This window comes from Onychomys torridus, chromosome 10 (genome assembly GCF_903995425.1).
Source record: "Onychomys torridus chromosome 10, mOncTor1.1, whole genome shotgun sequence".
Classification (NCBI taxonomy): Eukaryota; Metazoa; Chordata; class Mammalia; order Rodentia; family Cricetidae; genus Onychomys; species Onychomys torridus.
Genome location: NC_050452.1, coordinates 74,874,778 through 74,893,432, shown reverse-complemented (window position 1 = coordinate 74,893,432; position 18,655 = coordinate 74,874,778). Strand labels below are relative to the sequence as shown.

The 18,655-nt window shown below is 43.9% G+C and overlaps 1 protein-coding gene across 1 annotated transcript; it reads left to right on the top strand.

The window, feature by feature from the left end:
* Nucleotides 1–8,167: 8,167 nt before the first annotated feature.
* LOC118592594 (dentin sialophosphoprotein) lies at nt 8,168–12,872 on the top strand. Its single transcript, XM_036201700.1, has 4 exons — nt 8,168–8,224; nt 9,177–9,263; nt 9,406–10,335; nt 10,925–12,872. Exons 1-4 carry the CDS (start codon nt 8,168–8,170, stop codon nt 12,665–12,667), a joined length of 2,817 nt encoding a protein of 938 aa, XP_036057593.1. The 3' UTR covers nt 12,668–12,872.
* The last annotated feature ends 5,783 nt before the right edge of the window (nt 12,873–18,655 follow it).

Below are 18,655 nucleotides of genomic sequence, written 5' to 3'. Positions count from 1 at the left end.
AGAAAGGTATATAAGGCACGAGGAAACAGGAACTCTCTCTCTTGAGGCTGAGATTTTGTAGAGGTAAGCTAGTGGCTGGCTGTTCTGCTTCTCTGATTTTTCAGCTTTCACCCCAATATCTGGATCTGGGTTTTTTATTAGAAGACCTTTTAAGATTCATGTTACAATCCCTGGTGGTCGTAATGTGTGTTTAATTTGCTGTATAGTATGCTTTCAATAGTCTCAGAGCCAATTCTCTTGCCTATTGAAAATGCACTAATGAAAACCAGCTCTCAATATTAGCATTAACACTGGCCACAAATCTGTACAAAGTCTTCAACTCTAAGAGCCCTTCAAATTTGGTTTGTTGAGCCACACAATGTCACATTTCTGGTTTGTTGAGGCACACCATGTTACATTTCTGGTTTGCTGAGGCACACAATGTTACATTTCCCAGGGCCTCTGGCTTTATTGCTCTTCACGACTGTTTCTCATTGCTCAATGACTTTAAGACGTATCCACCGACCAGAGCTTTGCTGTCGCTGCTGCTCCCTTTGTCTCCCAACACACGATGGTTGCCAGTGTGAGTCACATGAATATGAAGGATGGCTTTTCCCAGAGCTGAACAGCTCCACAAGATAGGAAACTCTTCCTTTCATAAGCAGTGGTGTCCATTAACAATACACTAGGCATTGAAAGAGATATTTTACTCTATTTTTGTTGTTGTTGTTAAAGCCTTTGTCCATTTTTTATCAAAGGCTGGAGTGCCTCAGCATTGATTCTGGACTTTCTGTCACAGTCCTGCTCCAACTTCCTCCCTACTGAGCAAAGCTGGCTGTGTCCTGCCCAGAGAGACTCCATGTCACAAGCAGCATTTGACTCATTCTGCGAGCATCATACAGAAGCAGGATGCTCTGAACTTTGCTAGATGTGTAAAGAACATGACCTGCTCGGCAGCACTCAGAGCCAGAAGAATCTCTGAGTTTGAGGCCAGCCTGGCCTACAGAGCAAGATCCAGGACAGGCACCAAAACTACACAGAGAAACTCTGTCTCAAAAAACAAAACAGGGGTTGGGGATTTAGCTCAGTGGTAGAGCGCTTGCCTAGCAAGTGCAAGGCCCTGGGTTCGGTCCTCATCTCTGGCAAAAAAAAAAAAAAAAAAAAAGAAAAGAAAAGAAAGAAAAACAAAACAAAAGAACACCACCTGTCCAGCACTACCCATGAAGAACACACTGATCAATACCTTATTCCTAAGAGTAAAAGGGTCCTGCCTTATAAATTTATCAGAGTATATTGAGATCATATGAGCATATCGGTATATTAAAATCACACCAAGAAAAACAGGCCCTAAAACTTATTTAACATACAGACTATGAAGTGTACAACACCCTAAAACTATGAACATACACAAAGGGTGAAACATCCTTATCTGGACACTGTAAAGAGGAGGATGCTTAACTCCGCTCTGCTGAGGGCCTCACCGCTTCCTTATCTGCATACCTGTTGTATACTTCAAGACACTGAAGGTAGGAACCTTGCAACTGCCCCAGGGGAGTTAGCTTGGCTCAGTTTCTGCTGATAAAGTGGTCTATTTGAAAGTGCTTCAGTCCTCCTGTCCGTACATTCAACTCCAGCTCTGCTCTTTGCCATCACAGTCTCCAGCATCTTGCACCTCACTTGAGTGGCTGTCACTTGACCCCGAGGCTCTGTTCAATGATGGGCTTGTAGCTGGACTTCAGTAGCAGAGCCTCCTGCAGACCTCCAGCTGAGTTCATTCAAATCTATGGAACTTCTTGCTGAATTTCCTTGTGTCTGCATCTGCTTCCTGCTTCTGCCGTATAGTAAGTCCTGTTTGGAGGCCCCTGAGCTCAGCCATGGGTCCTCAAGCCATTTAATAGCATTCTGTAACAGATAGCAGATAGATCAATTAGATTGATAGACAGGTAGACATATAGAGACAGAGACAGATGTTTGTTAGATGATTGATAGATGATTTACTGCATAGTCTGTAATGTATGCTCCGAGAATGAATATCAGCAGTTAATATTTGAATTAAAGAACTTGTGTTTGTCTTTGCCAGATATTATGGGAAAACTGAGACTGCTTGGCAAATTTCAAACCATGAAACCAGCATAGCTTGTTAATTCACCATTATTCAATAAATTCAGACACTGGGGAGACACAAATATCTCCATGTTTCTGACGTAGTGTGTTCATGACAAAAGATCTCTCTGATGAGTATAGTGTGAGAGGGACCAGAGACCAGTGAGTCTGTTAAGAGGCTTTGCACTCACTAGGGGAATAGGAATGGGAGCCATTAACTTATGCTTTTACCAAAGGTTAGTAATTTACTCATACAATCTAATCAAATAATTCATCAAACTTAGTGGCTTTTTAAATCAAGATGTTGTTTGGCCAGTGATCCTAATAAAATTTGGGACAAGCACAAGACTGGTTTGTGGACTCCCTTAATCCATGTTCTCCAGAGAAACAAAGCCATTAATAATAATAATGTGTGTGTGTGTGTGTGTGTGTGTGTGTGTGTGTGTGCGCGTGTGCGCGCGCGTGCGCGCGCATAGGCTTATTTAAGGAACTGCCGACCTTCATTGTTGAGTTGGGAAGTTGTCCACAGAACTCTGTCGTGATGCCATCTCTCTCCTCCTGATGTTGCTGATTGAAATATTCTCTCCTTTCGCCGAGTCCGTATGGAGTCATCTCCATTTTCACCAGCTTTTCAAAAGGTCATCCTTTGGCTTTAGGATTTGCTGCTTCTTGTTGAATTAATTCCACTTCTGAGCACTGTTATCTCTTAGGTGTCTTAGGGTTTTTACTGCTGTGAAGAGACACCATGATCACGACACCTCTTATAAAGGAAAACATTTAATTGGGACTGGCTTACAGTTCAGAAGTTCAGTCCATTACCAACATGGCAGGAAGCAAGGCAGCGTGCAGGCAGACATGGTGCTGGAGAGCTAGTTCCAGTTGAGAGGTCTACATCTGGATCATCAGGCAGAAGAAAGAAAGAGACACTGGTTCTGGCTTGAGCATTTGGAACCTCAAAGCCCATCCCCGGTGACACGCTTCCTCCAACAAGTCCACACCTCCAATAATGCCACTCCTTATGAGCCTATGGGGGCCATTTTCATTCAGACTACCTCAATAGCTAATTGTTTTGCATCTGTTTTTCCTTGTAAGCACAGTCATTACTCTAAATGTCTTGCTGAGTTTTTACCACTTTAGCGACCTCACACAAAATTTGCTATGTTATACTTTTATTTTCATTCAATTCAATATATTTTGAAATTTCCTCTTAGTGTTGTCTTTCCCATTGGTTGCTTGCAAGGATGCTGCTTAGTTTCCAAATGCTTTCTTTTTACTATTGATTTCTAATTGAGTTGTATTCTGCTCAACAAACAGACTTTATACAACTTAAATTCTTTTAAGTTTATGGAAATTTATTAATGCCAGTACTGGGAAGGCAGAAGCAGGTAGATTTCTATGAGTTCAAAGCCAGCCTGTTCTACATAATGAATTCCAGGACAGGCAGAGCTATGTGTAGAGACCCTGTCTCAACAAACAAACAAACAAACAAATAAACAAATAAAAAAGCTTAATTTGCCTAAAATGTTTGCCTTAGTCCTTCATGTTCTTAAAGAATGTCCCTTTGTGTCTTTGGAGGACAGCTCTGTGATAATGTAGCCACCAAGTACTTCTGTTTAGACCCTGAAGTTGTACCTGGGTCTCCATCAGTTGCTGAAAGACAGCTGCTGAACTCTGCAACCAAAACTCATGTTAATTCAAGTTAGGAAAAGGAAGTTCAGTTTACTGCCTTCCACTGGAGTCTCCGTGAGCAAAAGTGCGGGTCCAGTTGGTGAGTCGGGCATTCTTAAATGTGACTGGGCCCTTTAAGATGCTCAAGAAACAGTAGCACTTGCTATGGAAATATAGCTTCAAGGTAACTCCTTTGTTCATCTCTCACCCTGTTCAATAGACCGCTTTCCCTACACACACACACACACACACACACACACACACACACACACACACACACAGAGTATATAATTCTCAACATACTGTTGTTAAATAGTGATATTGTCTTTCTGATCTTATATGTTTTATAGCCCTCAATAGTAGAACTTAAAAAACATGGGCACATCCTAGTTACACAGAAAGAGGACAATTGCCAGATGTGGAACTCATAAACTAGAGAAACAGTTCAGGGATTATCATGTGCATCTAGGGCTCAAGGAGTGATGAGTTCAGGCACATACATTTCTTTTCTAGAAGTACAGCCTGTTTTTCTATTTTGTATTTCATAGTTTGCACAAATAATGGAGCAGAGATTGAATCTGTGATATGTGTATGCATGTTTACACTTATGCACAGATAACTTACAGCGTGTTTCACCTTTTGAACAGCTGTTTTCAAAATTTAGCTTGAATACTAAATTAACAGATTTATTTTTAAAACTTTATGTCACTGTTTAGATTAGATCAGAAAGGTTTCCTGGAGTTACTGTTTATAAGTTCTTTTAAAGATCTCTTAGGCAATGTCAAGACTGCTGCATGCGGACAGCCGCTTGAATTATAGCGCATCAACTTTAATACGTACCTCAGGAATGACAGGGGTCTTAAATAGCCAGTCATATTTACCGGAGAAACCTAGAGTTTTCTTAGATTGCCAACCTTAGCAAGACGAGAAATGCAGGGTGACAGAGTCTAAGTGGCTCTTTTCAGATATATCACACTGATTATCTATATTTAAGACGCAAAACAGTCTTCCAGGAGCTATTTAATTAAGTGAAAGTAAGTCCTTTTGGAACCAAGCAGTTCAGCGAACAAACACACACCAGTAAGCCAGGGAGTGGGGCGTTATTACGAGCTCCATGGGCACCGTGACACTCTAAACCCCCACATCAGGGATCCTAAACAGTGATTGGCTGAGAAAATTGTCAAACTGAATTTAAATTTCGGCAAGCACAAAATTGTCATGCGAAGGCCCAGGACAGTGTACCACTGTCAGCCTGGAAGGAGAGATAAGGGGATCTGGATTTTCAAAGTCCCCTTGAAGGCTTTCAAGGTAAGATGGACTCCCCCTTCGCAGGAGCCAATTGCCTCCTGTGGAAAGAGCTTTCAGCTTCAAGTCTAGGGTATATGTTAAAAGAGTAGATTGTGTGGGGAGGGATGCTAAGCCCATCTGATAAGATACCGGATCACGGTAGAGTAGAGCTGATTTTTGTTCCCAGACAGTGTTTGTTGAAAGACTACTGCTTATCAGAAAAAGCCAAGACGAAATAGATATTGTAATTGCAATAATCTTAAAAATCAACAACCGGAATATTTTATGTATAATTCACTATAGCTGTATTTTTATTCAGAGCTTTAAATCGAGTCAAAGGCATTTTTCAGTCTCATCATTGGAATGTGAGGAGCAATGGGATTTCACAGAAAAGGACCACATACTGTCCTCCTCTTGAGAGATGGATGATGGTGGCGTCCAAACACCAACTCTTCCTGAGAGAAAAGTCGGGTTTCGGGTTTGATTTAATCACGTTTCTTTGTCTCAAGCTCTGCCCGTGTGCATAATTAAAGCTCTATGGTGAGAAGGGTTATGTCCCCCCGCCCCAGGGCTCAGTGTCTGGCTGACATTAGTCTTCAGATGTTTGCTGACTGGATTGAATAAACGAATCTCAGTTTAAATTTAATGCTTTGACTCAAAGTCAACTCAGGGCCCGAGAAAGTAGTTTTCTGGCATTTGACATGGAGTTCTAAAGCAGACTCTTGAATGACTCTGCATCGAATGCCCACAGATCTGATTTCCGTCAGACTGAGTTTTCTGAGGCTTCAAAGTCCTTGATGATAGGTTCAGAAAAACAAGGATGTGTTGCCACAAGTTGGCAGAAATTGATGTGTGAATTTGATAATTCTGTGGTCACTTTGAATGGTTTTGATAAAAAATTAGATAACTCATGTTTTAAATATCTTTAAAAATGTTTTATTAGTGCCTTGAGAAATTAGTGGCGTATGTTTTGGTCATATTTACCCCTCCCCAACTCTTCCCAGATCCACCTTCCTTTTTTACTCACCCAATTTTGTGCCCTTTTTGTAAACAAACAAACAAACAAACATCACCAAGACCAGTCTTTGCTGCCCAAATAGTCTTAGATGTGCACCTGCCGTTGGAACATGGGCCGCTTGCCAGGGCCTACACTTTAAGAGAAAATTTGCTTTTTCTCTCTTCCAGCATCTATCAACTGCCAATAGTTCTTCAGCTAGGGGTGGAACTTCATGCCCAACTTCCCTCTCCATGCTAGGATTGGGTCAGGCTTGGCCTTGCTCAGGTCTGGTGCATGCTGTCACACTGATGTGACGATAGCTCAGGTGTTAAATCCTAACCTCAGGCATTCCAAGAAGGCCCTGATAATTAGGCCTTGCTCCCCCCATCTTCTTACAGACATCTTCACATTGACTTGCCAATCTCTACATCTCATTAATGTGACCACACATTCGATAACTTAACTCTAATGAGTTGCCCATTTCCGCTGGGTCTTTGATGTTGCTGACCTGCCTTGCCATCAGGTGTGAGCATCACATACTGTAGTACTGGTGTGGGAAGGCAAGAGACGGGACAGGGAGCCTTAGATGGTCAGACTTCGGTTTAGAAATGAGATGGATATATTGATGAACTTTATGATGGGTACCTTTCCTGGACCAGGGATCCCTGGGTCATGGTGGAGACAGGGATTCTGCCAAGGCATGACTGGGTTTAGACTTGCCAGGGGTAGTAAAGCTTTGCTCGATATTCAGATGGCATTGACCACCCCTCTCCACCCTGCCCCCTGCCAGCTCTGTCTCCAGGTACCTTAGCCTCATTTCAGTCTATAGACTAATTGAATGAACCCTAGCTCTTCTTAGTGCCTTTGTGCAGAGGCCCTGGGATTATGTTCTTCTTATGTGCCCCCAATAATTCTTAACATATATTCATTGGTATTTTTTTCTAGTCCACTACTAACCTTGAATTTAATTGAGGGCATTTCATGACCTGTGAGACTGTAATCATTAATTAAATCTTGGGGAAGGTCACGAAATAGGGGAAAACAATCTTTCTATAGTCACAATATCATGACACAAAGACGCTAACTCTTAGAAAATACGATCCTAAAATTTTCATTCACATAGATTTTTATATTTTTATAGCCTCTATTCCCATGATGCCAACTAGGTATGTATGTGACTCTTTGTGACTTTGCATTGTGACAGGGGTGAAAGATTTTGCTCATGAAGTCCCCTCATTCAGTAGGAGATGACAAAGCACCCGCGGAAGGGCTGGGTGCCATATGTACTCACAAGTTCTCCTTCTTAAGCACCATTTGCAGGTGCCGTTTCTGGACTTTGCATTGGAAGACGATGATAATCAAGACACTCCCCTGGGCTGCAGGACCATATACCAGCGAAGAGGAACATAGGGGTAGCCAGGCAACTTCAAAACAGTACAATGTGCTGCCAGCGAGCTGCAGAAGCTGCTGGCTCTGTGAAGGGAGAGCTGGAGATGCCTTGAGAAAGCTCAGGGATGGTTCTTCTGCCAACCCATGGGATATTCTGAGGCATAGTGTTATTATTCCAGATGGAGGAAACAAAAGCCCAGGAAAGCTATTTAAAGTGCTCAAGCTCAGATGGCAGTGAGCAGGGGAAGAATTTGAATTCAGGGAATCTAAAGCCAACCCTGCGTTCTTTCTCCTTGCCCGAGCCCCTTCAGCTCATGGATTCCTCCCTCTCACAGTGTTTACAGCCCAACTCTCTAGTCAGGTGGGGAATTGCAGTGCTCTTGGTGGAATGAGTTAACATTGCTTAAAGCTAATCCTGAAGAAGAGAGCTGCTACCCTCGTGGGTAGTAGCACAGGGCCAAGCCACAGCTATGTGCTCTGCACTTCTGTGGCTGTTGCCTCCACGGGCACAATGTCTCAGAAGCCATTACAGTATTGAGCATGCTGAGGACCCAACACGTCTCCACCACCATACCAGCTTTATTCTGCAGCCTGGGAAGTCCTCTCATGTTAGTGCTTTCTCCTTGTCCTCAGAAAGGGCAAATGTAAAGACTACAATAACACATTACTATGCTTATTATCTTTCACTTTATGAGTAATTTTGTGGCATTCTTTGTTCTAAACAGACACTGACTATTATTCATAATGAAAATGAAGATAATTATATATGTTTGCATTTGGGCAGCCGCATGGGCCATTCCGGTAAGTACATCTTCCTAATCAAGCCTTCTTACTTTGCTGTATCTTTTAACCCAATATTTAAATGCACATATTTCCTGAAGGTTTTACGGAGAAGTTAAGTCCAAACAGACTTGCACCAAAACTATTATGTGATATCATTTGGGATCTCAACCAAGGCAAACACATGAACCAATCCATGTTCCCTTTCTTCCCGTTGAAACACGTCTTATCAGAGGATGGCATACTTTTAAAAGTTCATCCAATTTAATTCAGTGTCCAGAAGTCACGGAGGCTTGTCTACCTCTGCCTCATTACATGTGAATTTCACTTCAGTGTCAACACAGCTTAGACTAGTTGGGAAAAATTGAGACAAGAATAGGAGGTAAAAGTCAGATTTTTCTACATATGATCAAATCAGTGTTTCGTGTGTGTTATTTATATGTTCATTGTGGAAAATCTGGAGCATATGAATATGTACAAATACAGAAACATTAAGAAAGGCAACCCACTTATAAATTTTTAGGCAGCCTGCATGCCTAGCACTTTCATATGACTTCACATGACCAGGCACTGTGCTGTTTCTGAAGTTGAGAATTCTTGCAAGCACTTCAAGCGGACTCTTGCAGAGCTTTAACAGCAATGGCTTGCTATCGCATCCCCAACAGCCCATACTCACTACCGTTTCAGGGGTTTTGGTCTGACTTTGAACCTGGGGTGGGTCCTGTACAGGTCACTGCTAGGAGAGGTCTAACAGAACAACAAGGATTCGTCTTGTCTTTGTACATGTGAGACAAGTGGGCTTGTGATGCCCAGCAAAACCGATGACAACGTTATAAAAGTCCTCCTTCGTTCAGTTTGAAATTCCTCATAAGCACTGTAACGGGCTGCTTTTCTTCGCGACCTGTCAGCTTACGTCTTCTCTTCTCCACAAAACAAGAACCTGTGTAATAGAATCTATGTTTTACCTTGACAGCTTCCTCAAATCATACCATTGGAAAGACGCGTTGTTGAAAAATCTGTGAATGTACCTTTTCTAGCACGCTCAGGAACTCCAGCACAGGTAAAAGATATAAATGTTCCTGCTTTCAAGCCACTTTTATATACTCTATGGCTGTCTCTAAAATGTCTACCCATTTTTTTTTCAGTTGGTTTTACTTGAAAATGACACCCACAATTGACTTGGAATTGTGTCTCTTTTTCAGAATAAGTTGTATGTCAATAACACCGTTGAGGACAGTAGTGACCTCGCAAATGGGAGTGAAATAGGAAGACAGGTGTATACCGAGGATGGCTCTGAGTCAACAGATGCAGGAGGGACAAATTCTACACGGCCCGTTTTAGCAAATGAACAGGGGAACACTGCAGATGAAAACGAGGATGTAGAAACTTACGGTCGTGAGGAGATACATGTGAAAGGCGAGAACAGCACAGCCAAGGACATCAGCGGCCAAGGGAGCATCACTGAAAACACGGGAGAAGCGAAGGAGAGTAACATCAATGGACATGCTGGTCAGGACACAAAAACTGCGGGTGCTGATGATGCAAGCCAGGATGGAGATGCCACCCTTGTCCAGGGGAATGGACCTCAAGTAGCTGGAAGCGAGGATAGTACAAACCATGAGGTTGGCATACATGGAGATGGGGTTGGTACCCATGAAACAACACCTCAGAGAGAAGAGGAGGGAAGTGGGAACAAGGGGGCTGAGATAACGCCAAGCCCTGAGGATGATCCTGGTTTGGAGAATACTGATGGGAGTCCCAGTGGGAATGGGGAAAATGGGGATGAGGACGTGGGCTCTGGTGATGATGAGGGTACAGAAACAGGAGATGGAAAGGGCAGCCATGATGCCAGTCAGGGCCAGGAGGACCAGTCCCATACGGGGAAACAGGACAACAGAGGTCAGAGTTCAGTTAGTAGTGAGGATGATAACTCTAAAGAGAAAGAAGGCTCCCCAAGTGGATGTGATGGAGACAACAATTCTAGCAGTGAGGAGAACAGTGGTCCCAAAGAAGGCAATGGCAGCCAGGCTGTGCAAGAAAGCCAGACGCTCAATCACAAAGGCAGTGGAGATCCAGACGGCGGAGTCACCTGCCAGTCAGAAGTGTGTCCTCTTGGGAAGAGCCAAGACCAGGTTAGTTTTGAAACTGATTCCAGATTTCTATGGCAGTTCACATTCTCCCATCCACAAAACAACTGTGCAAAACAACAACCACAAATCCAGATGAATACAAGATAAAACCCCAAACTAACATAAAAATGTCACAATAAGTGTCTGGGTACCATTTTATCAACATTGTGTGTTTTAATGAGAAAGCAGGAGTCCTTGTAGATTTTGATGAAGAACAATTCTTAAAAATCCTGAAAACTTAGAACTCTAGAAGTCAAGCTGAATAATGATCCAATCCTGTTTGTGTAAAGCATTTCATTACTGTTATATTCATTACACAAGACAGTGAGTTTCACTATGACACTTTCATTATTGCACACCTGTTTAATCCAAGGGACTATGGGGTAGAAACCCCGATGGTTTACTGGAGGATTCAGACCCTGATACTGAACACTTTTGAGTATTAGGTAAGCACACTAGCACAAATATCACCATTGCACTGGCAGCCAGAGTCCTGTTCCCAAGGTCGTTTCCCCGGACAGTTCTCCTCGGACCGTGGGATTCTACAGCAAATATTCACTAATGATATATTCTTCTGTATATTGTCCCACAGGGAGTAGAGACTGGAGGTCCAAGCACAGGCAACAAAAGTGATGTCACCAAAGAATCTGGGAAACACAGTGAAGATCAAGGAAGCAATGGGCACCAGGGGATGGAGGGGGACAAAAGAAATAGCCCGAGGCCAGGGAAGCCTGACCGGCCTCAAGGGCCTGCTGAGAAATCAGAAGCCCAGAGCAAAATGGGGCACAGCAAGATAGGGAGCAGCAGCAACAGTGATGTGCACGACAGCTATGATTTCGATGACAAGTCCATGCAAGGGGACGATCCCAACAGCAGTGACGAGTCTAACGGAAGTGATGACGCCGACTCAGAACGTGACAGTGAGAGTGGCGGCCGCGGGGACGCTTCCTACAGCTCTGAGGAGTCAAGAGACAACGGCAGTGACTCCAACGGGGATGATGAGGACAGGAGTGATGGTACATCCGATGCCGATGACAGTGACGGGGACAGTGAGAGTGATGACAAGGACGAATCAGAAAGCAGTGACCATGAGAGCAAATCAGGCAGTGACAGCAGTGACAGCAGTGACAGTGACAGCAGTGACAGTGACAGCAGTGATAGCAGTGACAGTGACAGCAGTGACAGTGACAGCGACAGTGACAGCAGCGACAGTGACAGCAGTGACAGTGACAGCGACAGCAGTGACAGTGACAGCAGTGACAGCGACAGTGACAGCAGTGACAGTGACAGCAGTGACAGTGACAGCAGCGACAGTGACAGCAGCGACAGTGACAGCAGTGACAGCAGTGACAGTGATAGCAGTGACAGTGACAGCAGTGACAGTGACAGCAGTGACAGCGACAGTGACAGCAGCGACAGTGACAGCAGTGATAGCAGTGACAGTGACAGCAGTGACAGTGACAGCAGTGACAGCGACAGCAGCGACAGCAGTGACAGCAGTGACAGTGACAGTGACAGCAGTGACAGCAGCGACAGTGACAGCAGTGACAGTGACAGCAGTGACAGCAGCGACAGTGACAGCAGCGACAGTGACAGCAGTGACAGCAGTGACAGCAGCGACAGTGACAGCAGTGACATCAGTGACAGTGACAGCAGTGACAGTGACAGCAGTGACAGTGACAGTAGTGACAGCAGTGACAGTGACAGCAGTGACAGCAGTGACAGCAGTGACAGTGATAGCAGTGACAGTGATAGCAGTGACAGTGACAGCAGTGACAGCGACAGTGACAGCAGTGACAGTGACAGCAGTGATAGCAGTGACAGTGACAGCAGTGACAGCAGTGACAGTGATAGCAGTGACAGTGACAGCAGTGACAGTGACAGCGACAGTGACAGCAGCGACAGTGACAGCAGTGATAGCAGTGACAGTGACAGCAGTGACAGTGACAGCAATGACAGCGACAGTAGTGACAGCAGTGACAGCAGCGATAGTGACAGCAGTGACAGCAGTGACAGCAGTGACAGCAGTGACAGCAGTGACAGCAGCGATAGTGACAGCAGTGACAGCAGTGACAGTGATAGCAGTGACAGTGACAGCAGTGACAGTGACAGCAGTGATAGCAGTGACAGCAGCGACAGTGACAGCAGTGATAGCAGTGACAGCAGTGACAGTGACAGCAGTGACAGCAGTGACAGTGATAGCAGTGACAGTGACAGCAGTGACAGTGACAGCAGTAATAGCAGTGACAGCAAGTCTGGTAACGGCCACAACACAAGTGACAGTGACAGTGGCAGTGAAGGCAGTGACAGCAACCACTCGACCAGTGATGACTAGAGCACAGCAGCCCCGAGACCCTGTGTGGGGGCGTTTGGTGAGTGACACAAAGGCAGGAGAGACTCCCGACGGGCTGAGACAGGAGCAGATTATGTGGGACCCACACAGCTCGCAGGGAATCAGGTCAAACCTGGATCGGGAACCAGGTCCCAACTCTCCCAGAGAAGATCTGGGTGCACCAACATGTCTGTTAAAATATACTCATGTTCAGAAAATATTTTTGGAAGTATAAGTCTAAATGTAAAAATAATTAAACAGAAAGTGAGGTAATCACTAACTGCGATGTGTAGCTTTGATTTGAATAGCAGGTGCTTTAGAGAGCAGAGCAAGCCAAGTTACAGATGGCCCGCAGCCTCATCTTCATCCTCCAGTGGTCTGAGTACCAGAGAGAGAGAGCTGGTCTTCATGCTGCCGAGCAAGTGATGCTGCTCTGTGACATTCAGCCCAACTGCTGTTTCCTTTACCTGTTCTAGGAAATATGTGTTTGTGACATGAGCAAAACATTGCAGCAACCATTGGCCCTGTCCAAGGCACGGGGACGATCTTTGTGATGATAAAATAGAATAGTTATGAATTATGGAAATTCTGAAGAATGAATCAGCAAAGAGTTCTGAGGATGGCTCGAGCAAGATGTGACACATGCTATCACATTTCTGCAAAGTCCCTAGTCCCCTGCAGTGCTTTGAACAGTGTCTCTCCTCCAGCAGCGGCTCTCAGATCTTAAGTAAATGGGCAATGCAGATTGGTGATTCTGGGAGGTGGGATCATCATCCGAGTTTTCCATGTACCACTGTGTTATTTTGTCTTCCATTGGTCTCACAGGACACACTGGGTCCACAGTTTAATCAAGAATTGTAAAGGTGTAGGAGAACAGAGGGACCTTCCGTGGGCGCTAGGGCACTTCTGAAAGAGAGATGGTGAGGATGAACAAGACAGGAGGTGTGAACTGGGATTCTCCCAAGGGATCCTCCCAAGGGGGCTCCTTAAGCCCTAAGCCTGAAGCATATCTTTCAAGATTTGGTGGTGTGCTTTGCCATTTCTCTATTTTTCCAGTTATGTCAGATTTGGGTTGAATCAAAGCTCCTAAGTATGTTAAGACATTAATCAACTCTATTATTTTAGACAGATTTTACCCAGCATTTCCGGTTTCTCCTGTACTCACTTCCTTTTGCAAGAGATTCTTAGCTAAGGACTGTTGTGAAGGCTTTGAGATGCTTCGATCTACAAACTCATCTGTGACTCCTAACACTGTAAGCCACCACAGGCTTCTGCTTTGCCACAGCCATGACAAGACTCCAGACCTCTTACCAGAGAAGAATGGTTTAGACTGATTCTTACTAGACTGCCAGCTTCCCTTTGTTTGCTTAGGTTAACTTGTGAATCACCGCCTTCAGTACCCGTCATACCTAGTCACAAACGCTGTGGTGACCAGTAAACAATGGATAGGAAGCTTATCGTCAATTGTATAAGAAATGTAAATGAAGAGGTACTTCATTTCATATTACAATAAACATCTGTTTACACAATTGCTCACAGGGGAAATTCTTCGTCCTACTTAGTTTGCAAACAGTTGCCCTCCCTACTGTAAAATCTGGTGTATGAAATTACATTTCGTACACATAATAGCCATTTTTTTTTTATTGAAAACCAGTATTTGTGAACACAAAATACAAACTTTCAATACTACAAAAAGCATACACAACACTCAGTCTTCACCATCCACCCTTCTATGTCTTTTCCCTAGAGGCGATTCCTCTTACAAACATTTTCCTTTTGCAAACATTTCAGAAATGTTGTAGGCACATATAAATGACTATGCCCACCTTTAAAAATTCTGAGGTAGTCTACTGTATCCAATGCACTCTTCTTACATTTAAGCAATATGCCTTGAATATTGGCTCATAGCATGTCGATCAACTTCTTTCTCATAGCTCTGCTCACTTCATTAACCTATGTAAGGTTTATCCTGTTCTCATTGTGTTATCATCTGGATAACAACCTAAGTCAGTGTTCTGTTGCTGTGAAGAGACACTATGACCACAAAAACTCTTATAAAGGAAACACTTAATTGGGGCTTGCTTATAGGTTCAGAGGTTTAGTCCATAATCATCATGGTGGGGAGTATGATGGTTCACAGGCAGACATGGAGCTGCAGAAGTAGCTGAGAGTTCTACATTGGGATCATAGGCAGCAGGAAGAGAGACACTGGACTTGGAAAGGGCTTTTGAAACCTTAAAGTCCACCCCCAGTGACACACTTCCTCCGAGGCCACACCTCCTAATCCTTCTCAAGTAGTGCCACTTCCTGATGAGTAAGCCTGTGGGAGCCATTCTTACAAAACCCAGCACAGTCAGATACACTTGTAGTAAGATCTCAGAATGCTTTCTCCTGTATGGTGAATCTTAAAGAGTCTTATTAATAAAATCCTCACCTCGACAGTTCCTCAGCTGATCCTGTTTCCTCAGACTGGAAGCCTCTGTGTCCTCATCCAGATGAGTCTCAGCTGAACTGTTGCTAGAGCCTAAAAGCTTAACCAGCCAAATGCTTCTAGTTTCTGGCCCTCACGCCTTATATACCTTTCTGCTTTCTACCATCACTCCCTGGGATTAAGAGGTCGCTTTCTGGGATTAAAGGCATGTGTCACCATGCTTGGCTGTATCCTAGAACAGATGGATTTCTGCCTCTGGAATTCTAGGATTAAAGGTGTGTGCTACCACTGCCTATCCTCTATGTTTAATATTGTGGCTATTCTGTCTCTGACCCCAAATAAGTTTATTAGGGTACACAATATTTTGGGGAACACAATATCACCACATTCTCCCTAAAGAGTGTTTTTATGAAGTTGGATGTTTAGGACCCAGACTTATATCAGAACTCATGAAGGAAGATTATGGTCTTGATTTTCTTGTATAAACACATTTGCATTTGGAATTTCAAGGCAAGAATGTAGAAGACACAGTTAAAAATATCTCAAGATACGATTTTCTGAATACCAGAAGTGTAGTATTAGAGAAAACCTTATTTTACTTTCTGGAGTAAAGATTAATGAGCAATCGCCTCATATTACTCATGAGGGCAACATTTTCTAGGTTTTGTTTGTTTTTTATTTCTAATCATGTTTATTTGCATGTGTGTGTGAGCATATGTGTGTGCAGGTATCCATGAAGACCAGAAGAGGGCATAAGATCTCCTGGGGCCGGAGTGACTGGCAGTTGTAAGCTGTGGATGTGGGTGCTTGAATCAAACTTGGGACCTTTCTAAGAGTAGTACATACTCTTAATTTCTGAGTCACCTTTCCAGTTTTCCAGAGCAGTATTTCCTAAACCCCGTGTTGCTAGTCATAGTAACTCATTATTTCAATTTAATGAGTTACAAAAATACTTGATGGATGAAAGAGTAAGGAAAAATCATAATGCAATATGGCAGTGTGCTGCAAAACTTTCTATACACATATCTATAAATATGTTTAGGCATCCATAGACTAGGAGAAGCGTCCAATGTCTTTCTTACTGTTGGTTGCAGCTAGAAAAAGCAGAAAGCCATTGGATTAGGATGGCATTGCTGCACTGATGATTTGATACTGACTTTCAGCGTTCCAAACCTCTAACTTTGACGCCCCATTTTAAAGAGAGTGGTTTAAAAGAAAGCAAAAGAGGCCTGGGGGTGTAGCTGAGCTGGTGGAGGGTGTGTCGAGAAGCCCCTTTTCATCTTCAGCACCACAAACAACTAAAACTGGACATCGTGCCCCATTCTTGTGATGGCAGGAGAACCACAAGTTCAAGGTCATCCTCAGCTACTTAGTGAGTTCCAGGGTAGTATGGAGTGTGGGTAGCATAGCATTCTCAACATCTTGGATGGGGGAGGGGAGAGAGACAGAGACAGACATACATTCCCTGGGTTTACTTAGGTCATGGAGGAAAGGTCAAAGTTAACATCAACATTCCTAGCTATGCTGGGGGATCGTTGGGAATTTAAGCTATTTTCTTGTCTGCGTACACAGGCTTCTCCCTGTGTGACTAAAGACAAAATCATAAAACAGGATCTCTCAGCTTGTTCCTCCTATCTGACCTGGTAATTCCTTACACACCTGATCAGAATACCAGTTAGGAAACAGTGACAGTCTTCTGTTGTGGTAGCTGATGCTTTAACTTCAAAACCTAGTTCTCGAACAACATGCCAGCATTTTAGGGAGCCATATGTCACCATATAAATACATTTAAAACTATTAACTGCAATAGAATTTCCCAGAAGCCAGCCCTGCTTTATGGTTTAGTCATGGAAGTTTTGAAAAGCCATTGACCAAAATAACCAGGAACAATTTTCCTCTCCCTAAAAGGAGCAGGAACAGAGTAGAGCTGAACAGTCATGGACGAAAATACCATTGTGTTCTCACAGGGATCTGTTCACTGCTGTTCGGGAGCAAATCCCCTAGAGAGTGAACAAATCAGCTACACAATGTTCCCAACCTCACCCTCTAACAGGGTTCTAAGATTCTAATGCCGAGAGTAGGGAGGGAGAGGAGGAGAGAAAGAGTTGATGTCAGCACAGCTGCATACCCTAGACTGTTGGTTCAAAGTCTAAAAGTTTTTTCTCTGAATGTTTTGCATGAGTTCACACAGTCCCAGCTCTGGCCGGAAGGTCTGGGTTGACAGAAGGGCCTCTCATGGGACGCTTCCCTCATTTCTAAGCACATTATTTTGGGCTTTGCCACTCACTGGCTTTACCCCTCCTTTTCTTACTCTGTTTCCTTCTTACCACCCTTCAAAACCTTTTGCCCTTCAAAGAGCTGAGATTATTGGGGAGGGCGTTCTTGACCTTCACAGAACTGAGTTCCCCATGGGAGTCAGGGACTGCTCCAATTCTGTCCTGTTCCTAAGCTCTTGGGTTCTGGTCTTAACCAGATGGCTCCAGCTCCATATTCTCTGTACTTTCCTCACCTGAAACTATTGAATCATTGTTGGTGTCCACTAATTCTACTTCCACGTGATGAGATCTGTCTGACCTACAGGTCACAGATGGACCAACAGGTGGAATTCACATACAAGCTGCAATTCTCTCCTGGGTCTCTATTCTGTTAGCTCACCTGGAGCAACTGAGTCAGCCAAGTCCTTGAAACAGATCTTGCTCTTCCTGGCTAGCCACACTCTTACACCCGGTCACCTTCCTGCCACTGGACAGAAGATGATTCCTGTAACACTTGTCACTCTGAAAGGTGACAGTTAAAAGAGTCAGCTCTGGAGAGTGCCAGTAAATAAATATTACGTTTTTAGATGAAAAGTTTCCAAATAAATTTGATAATGTAATACCCCATCCGTTCTGTAGAGTCCATACTAACCACCAAGGGAGTTCAGACTAGTTTTCAGAATTGATATTTAGCAATGTCACTTTCTTTTGCTCTAAAGTTTACCTTCATCCCTCTGCTCTTAGTTCTCCTCTTCCTGAGCTGGCCCACCTGCATCTTATGTCTCGCCACCTGCCTCATGGGAACACTTCCCTCCGCAGCTTCCGCAAGGCTATTTTGTAGGCAGTAGAAAGTGGAAAGAAACCTCAGATGACTCAAGTCCTAGCCAGCATCTGAGAGGCATCCTCCACTGAGAACCACCCGCCTGCGTCCACTCCCAGAAGTATGAGATAGAAACAGATGCTCTAATAATCCATTAGGTTTGGGAAGCTGATGTGCTTCCTCAAAATTCATTGCCTGTGACTCATTTGATGTGAGGGGAGTAGAGGGGTGGGAGTTTTTGGAGATGCAGATTATGAGGGTGAGGGCTTTATGAATAGGAGTCCAGAGAGCTACATTGCTCTCTGTCTCTCCATTATGTGGAGACACAGTAAACCACAGCCTGCAGGAAGGTCCTCTCCAGACATCAGCAATGGAGCACCCAATCTTTGGCTTCTAGCTTCCAGAGCTGTGAGAAATTAATCTCTGTTGTTTATAAGTCACCCAGTCTATGATGCTTTACTATATCAGTCGAGGCTAGGACAGAT